A 9,904-nucleotide genomic window follows, 5' to 3' on the forward strand; every position below is an offset into this window, starting at 1 on the left:
CATGAATTCTGGATTAACTCGACTCATGACTGATGTGACGATCCGGATGCCCCCATGCTGACCCAAATGATGAGCATCGTGGCTCATCTTTGATTCACCTGAAATTCTTAATTCTTCAAAGGACTAGGCTTACACTTGATTCATTTGAATCAGTGCGAGTGAGGAGCCACATTTGATTTCTTACGACTCATGAGTTGAGCACTGCCCAGTGATAACAACAGCCAACCGTAATGGCTGCCAAATCGTAGATTGCTTTAGACGATAATCGCACTGCAAAAAAGTCCTTTGTGCACGAGTTGTTTGTTTATTTCAAACTCTGTCGTACACATGAAATAAAAACGATTCCATGCAAAAGGCCCCGTCTTCGACCCAGCACCTAAACACATCCACTGTAAAATACGGTCCCGACAGCATGGACACATGTCCAGTCATCACTGCGCTTCACTGCTCTTCACCTTTGCGCCCCTGTTTCTTCGACGGTCCAGCTCCCGACGTTCGATGGTTCGACGGTCCAGTCGATGGTTCGACGGTCCAGCTTGTGGACCCTGCTTTTTGCTCCTCGCCATACGTGCCTGTTGCTCGTCCTCCAAAGCCGTCCGCTCCGGGCTTCTAGCCAAGATTTTAGAACGCCCTTTCTTCCGACCGGCTTTTCGAACGTTGATGCGCAGCTGCAGAAGTGGTCGGATGGACTCCATGGGCTTCCGACAAGCGACTGGGACACGGCGACAGCAGGCGGCTGGAGCACGGCCGCGGCAGGCGGCTGGAGCACAGCCGAGGCTGGCGGCTGGAGCACGGCCGGGGCTGGCGGCTGGAGCACGGCCGAGGCCGCGGCGTGCTGATCTGCCGTCGCTGGGGCGACGACCGGTACGAAGACCACCGTCGGCGGTCTTCAACCGTCGTCGAAGATATCACATTTGAGCGGCGATATCCCAGCCGCTTCGAATCCCTTAGGGATGTTCTTCCGCGTGAAGGTGGCGTCTTAGGCACGACGAAAAATCGGCGCCATCTGGTAGAGGTCGATGTGACGTCCCGGGTTCACCATCTGCCGCCGGGTGCCGGAAGCCAATCAGCGGACACCTTGGTTAGGTCGTCCCTTGCATTTAGACTGCGCTGCATTACCATCCTCTGCGGCAGAACTTAGCCAGCGCAGCGCGTCGCTCTCAGACTAGGCAAAAAATCAACCGAGTCACTGGGCGGCCAATTCGCCCCGTATGGGGCGGCCAACTTACCCCAATATGACATTTTTAGGAAAAGGGGTCCACAGACAAGCAAAAATTGTTACTAAAACTCGCAAAAGCATCAGACAGCTCCCTGAATTACCAGATTGTTCTACCAATAGAGTTAAAATTTTGATGGCACCCAAATAAGGGACACCATGCAACTTTTCGTAAAGAAGCAAAAGTTACGTTTTTTAGCCAAAATTCAAATATCGTTGGCTTTACAAAAAATTGGGCGTGACCGAGTTTCCTTAGTTTCTTTCCAAAGTAGTTCTTATGGTGGCAGATGGTGCCATGTTCAAAAATAATCGCTCGGGACCGTCAAAACGCGTAGGCATGGGGCGGCCAAAGTGACCCGGGCGGCCAAATGACCCCGTTCTCCCCTACTTACAGCTGTGTAACTAGATGCTCCGTTCTTTCAATAAGGAGCGTAGAACATAAAATGTTTTCGCATTTTCTGCTGCGAATGAATACGGCTACAATAGCTTTCCTTAATGAATCCGCCCATTGAATTCGTCGTTGCAACATTCAAAACATCGCCCCCACACACGCACCTGTAACGTTTTGCGCGTGGCACGGTGCGTGTCGCCAGCGATGACAATTTCGATAGGTAAACATGGGGGCCGCCTCCAACGCTGTCGCTGGATCGGGCCGTAACCTTCCGGTGCCCGAAACCGCTAGCTGCATAGACCAGATAGGGGTGTAAAAAGTGGGATGGTTGTGAAAAGGACTTCAGTGAAGCCGCGCCGGACCGTTTCCTCCATCAGCGGAATGGCGGTCACCGCCAGTGTCAACCTGATGCATGATGTCAATTAAGCTCTCCGGACGATGTAACGTTTTGCGCTTTCCTGCATTCCGAACCTGGTAAAAATAAATTAATTCTTATTCGTCAGGTGAGCTGTTGTCAGTCATCTTCCAGTATGCCCAACGTTTGAATTGCTCGGAACTTTAGATGATGATCAATAATCAATTTTCAATGATCTTGGATGGGCTGAGCAATTAAATTTAACGCCAGGTGAACTACTATTTTGCACGGTGTGCAGCGCGTCAAACATGATCACATCAATACTATCAAAATCCGCTGTCGGCTGCCTTTTCATTTGCAATAATAATCCAATACAATAGCTTTCCTGGACAATATAGCCCACAGTTCCGGCACACAAATTAAGAATATCGGAAATCCCAGTCCATATGATATAGACTACAGCATACTGTTATCTATGACTACAGTAATTGATGACGTGATGATTCTATACGAGGAATTACTGATTTTGGTCATCCTTTCATGGAGCATTTATTTGATGATGAATGAGGACTTACATTTTTAACATTCTCGTAAAAATGTATGATATTGCCACCACTGTGCCGTGTCTACTTATGTACTTACCTAACCCATCTGCCTTTTTCATAGTTCCATGATTCAGCAGTCTTTCTTACGCATTTCTCTGTTGATTTCCTCTTACAGATGTCGCCCCTGCAGGCGGCGGTGGTCGGTCTGACCCTGCTCTGCCTGGCTCCGGCCGGGGGTCAGCACGGAGCTCCTCGGCGAGGCGGTTATGGAGGAGGAGGAGGAGGCGGTTACGGAGGAGGAGGAGGAGGAGCAGGTTACGGAGGAGGAGGCGGTTACAGGGGCGGAAGAGGAGGTTCCATTGGAGGCGGTAGTGGTTACCGAGGAAGTGGTTTTGGAGGAAGAAGAGGCGGAGGTAGGGGCTACGGAGGAGGTGGTTTCGGAGGAGGAAGGGGAGCCTCAGGTTACGGAGGAAGAGGGGGCGTCGGAAGAGGAGGTGGTTATGGAAGTAGTTTCGGAGGTCGAAGAGGCGGCGGTAGAGTCGGCGGAGGCGGTGGTGGTGGTTTTGGTAAGTGGGATCATATAAAATGCTTCTATCTACAATCAAGCACTCTTCTGAGTTTGAGTTTTCGAAATGCATCGTCAGGGGACAGAAATTGAGCAATGTCATAAGCAGTTTTCACACTGGTGCTGCAGCACCCAATTCAATGGAGGAGCACCATACAAAACAATTAGCTATTACCGTTACTCGTGTTGCGAATGATGCTGTCCAATTGTATTCCACTGAATGGATGATGTTTCCTCGATGGTGCATCAGTGAACCCTGACCAGTCGCGCCGAATGTAAACACTTACAATTGTATCCAAGTAAGCAGAACATTACGATTGTTGGATTGTTGGCAGGATCGAGGCAGTTTTACTTCTCTTGGCAAGACGGTAACCAGATGTACACCTGGGGAGAGGCATACCAGCGGTGCAACTCCCGAAGGATGAGACTCGTCTCACTGGATAATCCCGACAAGGACTACTACATTTCCTCCGAGATTGATAAGTACAGTACGTGAACTATTTTAATGTTTGCGATCGCGTGACTAACCAGATTTTTACGTGATGCTCTCCTCTTTCTAAAAAGAAATGCTTAAGTCACTAATTTTATCTCACCTTAAAACAAACAAATGTCTTGCTCACATGCATATGAACAGATCATATACAGATGAATCCCACTTTTCCTCCGTGGTTTGCGCAAAACACGTTTTGAATTTATCCCTTCCCGGCCTCTCCCCCCTGAATGACCCTTCGCACCCTCTCCGGCAGGGATCGAGTTCATCTGGACGTCGGGTCGCCGAGGTCGCGGTGGCCAGTTCGTGTGGGGTCACGGCGGGCCAGTGCAGGGCGGGTACACCAACTGGGGCCGGACTGGCGGCGCGGGCACACCCCAGCCCGATAACCGGGAGGGTGGGGAAGAGTGCCTGGCCGTGCTGAACAGGTTCTACCCGGGAGACGGCATCACCTGGCACGACATCGCCTGCCACCACAAGAAACACTTTGTCTGCGAACATTACTAAGGTGCTCGGAGATATATCATGTGCCAGTCATATGTGCGGTTCAGGCCGACTGTGTGTGTATAAGTAGTGTCGAAAGTTTTGTTTCTTCCGTGTCGATGCTGTAAGTTGTGATCTGTGGTTTTGGAGTTACATCTGTATATTGATAAGCGTTATTTATCGTGTTCGCTCAATCAAATGCTCGGTTCAGTGTCCCGTGATTATGTCATGTCTTCTGTAGATGAGTGAAAATACAATAAAATGATATTTCGCTTGTTGATTAGGTAGGTACTCTGTACTAATGACAATGATTTTGTAAAAACAGGCATCTAAGTCAACGTATACCGTTGAGCCACTTATGTAAACGGTAAGATTCAAAATATTTCTAAACCTCTGATAGCTAGAAAGGGTTGTCTCTGCTGTGACCAAAGCGGACATTTTACGAACAAGGAAAATATTGTTATTTTTACTTCATAATTTTGTGATGCCATTTATATTGCATATTATTTCACATAAGGTTATCGTTATTTGCTTTTAATACTCACGTCCCTCTAGAAAATTTGCTTCGTAATCGGCGTTAATTTGTACTGCCGTTATCGCTGCCCAAAGTTTGGCCTCAGCCCTCAGGTCAATTTTCAGCACTCACCGTTATGACTTTTCCATGCATAAATTTGACAAAGGTTGACAATGCAAACACAATTGTGATATAAATGATAATGAATTAAACTATACAGTAAAATGGTTCCAGATGCTTGAAATATTGTTTGTTCACATCAGCATATGACAAAATACCAAATAGAAACTGGTGCGTAAATGAATGACGAAGTTACAACCGGTAGAACGACTCTGTTGGCAGTGGCGGATCCAGGGGGGGGGGCAAAATGGGCATTTGCCCCCCCCCCCCCCCAAACGGCATAATTTTAACATTACGCCTATGGACGAGGCATGGAAAGAATCGATAAATTGTTATGGCTTGCCCCCCCCCCCCCCCCAAAAAAAAAAGACCCTGAGCTGGATCCGCCTCTGTCTGTTAGTGCAGTTTTGCTAACAGAAACATTTAACTGTATGACCTAAATATGATATAGATAAGTATGTCCAAGGGTACTACAAATTATATAATTAATTTCGTCTCTTCTTATGCCAAGCGGGTTGACGTTTTTCCTCAAGGCTCGGCCTCCTTAGCGATGGAATAGCAAGACTTTTTAATCGCGGACGGAGATGTATGATAGTGCAAACCGTTGATTCCGCGCTAGTTAATTTTGACATGGATGCCCTTACCCTGAATATTTTATTTCGCTTCCAGTTACGTTAATAAAACAGTACATATAATGACTCACTTAGAAACACCGTGAGTCCGTGACAATCAAGAAATCTTCCCTATTGTGTTACTTTATAGACCAGTGAAAGCGCCTCGTGCATAAAAGTGTCGGCCCGCTCAAAGCGTGCAAGAGGAGTGTCGCATGCGACGGGGTTGGGAAGCGGTACAACACTGAATACGACCGCCGGTGGACGTCTTAGATCAATCACCAATAAAATGTTTAATTGGATACTTACCCTGTTCCGTATAAGGGAGTTACCGCGTGGTCCCGCGCCGGCCCGTTCCTGGTACCCTTTTCGTTGCTGTCCAGAACAATGAGCCATATACCGGTCGAGGAAAATGGCGATTAGATTGAGGAATGCAGTTCAAATTTTAATACTGAGGACAACAAGGCATTAGATGATTCAGTGGCAACCTAATACAGAGATTGGAGGACAGTATGTGCGCCGATGGCAACACAGATGAGAAAAGTCCCGAGTTGCCGGTTTGAAACACAGGCCGACCTGAACAGTCTTGTATGACTTATTTATATCCGATTAGAAATCGCTGAGCCTGGCTCCCTTTGAAAAGAACTGCCGAGTCGTCGATTCATCCAAACAGCGTCTTTTTAAGACAATACAATCATGCATTGGAGATTCCAAATGGAAAGCTCAGCGAGGCGGTAGGCTGAAGGTGCTTCCTAAGCAACTTATCCAAATGACATGATAACCTCTCAGTTTATTCTGACCATGACAGTCAAAGATTATTTGTGCGTAGCGACTTCTGAATTGATGTATTTCGGGCTGCAAGCTAGTCCGTCGAATGGCCTAAATGCAAAGGCTGCATTTAGTAAAGCTGTATTTGTCCTATTATCACATCTAGCTTAAGTGTATCAAGGCTACCTGTTACTTTTTTATTTCACGCGTGCTTAACGTTCCTTATGATGTTCTTTCGAGCTGCACTATGTACCAGGAACTTTTAGGGGCATGATTACTTGTATTGGGCTGCTCTTTTTAAACACTTCCATACACATTATTTTCGTATTTTAATAATCTTCCACATTTGAATCACGCATTTGAGCTTTGAAACCAATATTTTTCGGCACGAACCATGGTAAGAATGCTCCGTTGACATATTTGTAGCGTGATCCTGCTTATCGTCAGCTGTGTTCGTTTGTCTCTCTCGCGTGCTGTCTGATAAAACATAAATGTTAATTGGCTTTTTATCAAAACAACATTTACTAAAACAATAATTATATTATACACACATCAATAAATGACACAACATAAAACAAAAAATCGTCTCACATATGTTACGCAGCAGCGGCGACGCGCGTCTGCCGCCGCCGCGACCCCACGACGAACGAACGGTCCACTGGCCACCTGCTGCTCTAAAGCTTCGGTCAGATCCGGCTGACGACGCTCTCGACGCTCTGTCGACTATGTAAACTCTATCAACTTTGTCTTTTGTTTGAAATATCTCGACTCAATCGACTCCTAACGACTCCATCGACTCCTAACGACTGTCAACTCCTAACGACTCTACCGACTCCATGGGCTCTGCCCGACAACGGCCGGCGGCCGGACGTTCTGCTACAATATCAACACACCCTTTACCGACCCGGCTGATTAGTACCGTTCGCAGACAAAGTGTTTCTTGTGGTGGCAGGCGATGTCGTGCCAGGTGATGCCGTCTCCCGGGTAGAACCTGTTCAGCACGGCCAGGCAGTTCTCGTGGCCCTCTGCGTTGTCGGGCTGCGGCTGGCGCAGCTGACCCACGCGTCCCCAGTTCTCGTGGCACACGTCCCGCGGACTGTCGATCTCGCACACGGGTGTGGTGTCCCGGTCGGCCCACATGAAGCCGCCGTTGGGACCCTGCTTGGTGGCAGACGTCCAGTAGTACGCCACCGCTGAAACAGAAAACATTGCACGGTCAGAGCCCTGGCAACCAAGGTGACATCAATGGTAAAAAACAGCAATGATGACACAAAAAAACACTATCAATGCCCGTCATGCAAGAATGTATGCATGTTAGGTGACAACCTAGCGCATACTCACGGAAGGGAGCGTTGTTGAGCAGCTTGCTGATCTCGGCCTCCTTCTCGAAGCTGGTGAGAGAGACCAGCCGGAGACCGTAGCGCCGGCACTCGTGGTCGGCCTCGTCCCACGTGTAGGTGCGGTGGCTGCCGCTCGCCCACGACACGTAGTACTTGGTCGAACCTGGAGATGGGGCAGACAGGTGTTATTGGAAGTTTTAGCAAATCCTGCCGATACTTGGCGTTGTATGATCTTGCAGGCTGGGATCGGTGGAGCGGGCCTTTAGGCGCGAAAATTTAATTGCTAGGTGATATACAACAAGATGTCAATGCAGGTTCAGTAAAATGTCTCAATCATTCTCTACGTTTGAACTGTTTTACATTTCTGAAATTTCTGAAGTACTGGAGCGATGGAATATTTTGGGCGATGACTCCTATATTTTCACTGGTATCTAACCTCTCAAACCTCCTAAATCTGGGAGGGTCTCCAAAGGTTCATGATACCCACCTTGGATGACGGCGCGGACGGTCTGCCGCAGCTGTTTGCGGCTGTCGAACGACTGCCGGCCGGAGGTGGTCGGCGCGAGGCGCTGCCGGCCCACGAACTTGGGTCCACTGCTGCTCGCGCTGCTGCCGCTGCCCGACGGACTGGACGGGGAGGACGGCGCACTGCTCTGGAAGGACGGCGAGCTGCCGCGGAAGCTCTGCGCTCCTCCGCTATGTGAGGAGGGAGCGCTGGCCTGGAAGGAGGACGCGGTGTTCCGCGGACCCTGCGTGTTGCTGTGAGAGGACGGAGCGCTGCTCTGGAGGTGAGGCGCGCTGGTCGAGAAGGTTTGTGCACTGCTCGGGAACGTTTGCGCACTGCTCGGGAACGTGTTCGCACTGGTGCGAGTGGACGGCGCACTGCTGTGGAATGATGGCGCACTGCTGCGGAAGTTTTGTGAGCCGCTGTGCGATGACGGAGCAGTGCTGCGGAAGCCTTGAGCACCGCTGTTGAAGTTTTGCGCACCGGTGTTGAACGTTTGCGCACCAGTCTGGAAGTTTTGAGCACCACTGTGCGTATTCTGCGCGCCACTGTGGAAATTCTGCGCTCCACTGTGGAAGTTTTGAGCTCCACTCTGGAAGTTTTGCGCTCCACTGTGCGTATTCTGCGCTCCACTGTGCGTATTCTGCGCGCCACTGTGGAAGTTCTGAGCTCCACTGTTGAAGTTTTGCGCGGCGGTGTGTGTCGAGGGCGAGCTGACCCGGTACACCTGGGGCTGCTGGTAGTTGGTGGCGGCCGTCACTACCCGCGGAGCACCGTAGGAGCTGCTCGGCCGCGCCGCCACGTAGTGCGTGCTGGGCCGGTGAACACTGGCGTGGTGGGAGCTGCCGTGGAACTGGGCGACGCTGGAGACCAGTCCGAGCAGCGCCAGACCCAGCACCGACCTCAGAGCAGACATCTGACGAAAGAACACAGCATACCCGTCAGCAACACTCGAGCCACGGAGCGACTTGAAATGTCAGAAACATATGGATGAAATTGACGACCATTGGAAATTAATGCAGAAGAACAAACTTGTGATATGTATGTATGTATGTATGTATGTATGTATGTATGTATGTATGTATGTATGTATGTATGTATGTATGTATGTATGTATGTATGTATGTATGTATGTATGTATGTATGTATGTATGTATGTATGTATGTATGTATGTATGTATGTATGTATGTATGTATGTATGTATGTATGTATGTATGTATGTATGTACATATGTATGTATTACCATCATGGACAATCCACACGGGGCGTGGCGATTACAGTCCAAACTTAAATGACTCAAAGTAATATTCGGTAGCTTGACTTGATGTTTTTGCTCACCACCATCTGTCGAGTGTAGGTGAAGCTGGAAGACAAACAGAAGAGGCAGCAGACAGTTGTGACTCAGACGCGCCGGGCCGGTCGAGGGCCACCTGTACCGCACAGCACCGAGCGGAGGACAGCGAGTGGTGCCCGATCCGGGCGCCGGCCGTCTTTTGTAGTCCGACCTCCGGCGGCGGCCAGTTTTCCTGTTATCATCGCCGCGCCCCGCGCTTCAGCGGTATCTGCATCGGAGCTTGCGTCACATAACTGCTTCGTAGTGTTGTTTTCTACCGCTAGCGGGACGTTTCATCCCAGAGAGATGGTGCAAGGAGAGCACTGATTACCGTTATTTCTGTTACTGGGTGCATTTTTTAGTTCTTACCACCTGTGTTCGAATAGACGGTAAAGATGTTTTAGTTAAGAACGTAAAACTCGGCCGGAACCCAGCCAACATAGTGCCGCATCTTATACTTATCCACTGCTGGACGCGATTATTGGAGTGATCTTTGCTCACGCGGTGGATGACCGGGCCAGTCAAGATTACTTCTAAGGCCAATGCAATACTAACTAATAGGCAATAATCGCATCGAGCGCCAACAGAGCAAAGCTGAAAGGCGATCCCTCTTCGAACTATTTTCCCGCGAGCCTTGTACGACCTAAGCAGCAGCGAAATAGCAAAA

At 49.2% G+C, this 9,904-nt stretch overlaps 2 protein-coding genes across 2 annotated transcripts; one reads left to right on the forward strand and one right to left on the reverse strand.

The window, feature by feature from the left end:
• Positions 1-2,844: 2,844 nt before the first annotated feature.
• LOC122370804 (perlucin-like) lies at positions 2,845-4,312 on the forward strand. The gene is made up of 3 exons (XM_043346718.1): positions 2,845-3,073; positions 3,408-3,560; positions 3,819-4,312. Exons 2-3 carry the CDS (start codon positions 3,449-3,451, stop codon positions 4,067-4,069), a joined length of 363 nt encoding a protein of 120 aa, XP_043202653.1. The 5' UTR covers positions 2,845-3,073; positions 3,408-3,448; the 3' UTR covers positions 4,070-4,312.
• Positions 4,313-6,588: 2,276 nt separating this feature from the next.
• LOC122370806 (A-agglutinin anchorage subunit-like) lies at positions 6,589-9,541 on the reverse strand. Its single transcript, XM_043346732.1, has 4 exons — positions 9,243-9,541; positions 7,886-8,819; positions 7,400-7,561; positions 6,589-7,251 (listed from the first exon to the last, which is right to left on the reverse strand). Exons 1-4 carry the CDS (start codon positions 9,246-9,248, stop codon positions 6,971-6,973), a joined length of 1,383 nt encoding a protein of 460 aa, XP_043202667.1. The 5' UTR covers positions 9,249-9,541; the 3' UTR covers positions 6,589-6,970.
• Positions 9,542-9,904: the final 363 nt, after the last annotated feature.

This window comes from Amphibalanus amphitrite, unplaced genomic scaffold, assembly GCF_019059575.1.
Source record: "Amphibalanus amphitrite isolate SeventyFive unplaced genomic scaffold, NRLGWU_Aamphi_draft 000035F_arrow, whole genome shotgun sequence".
In the NCBI taxonomy this organism is placed as follows: domain Eukaryota; kingdom Metazoa; phylum Arthropoda; class Thecostraca; order Balanomorpha; family Balanidae; genus Amphibalanus; species Amphibalanus amphitrite.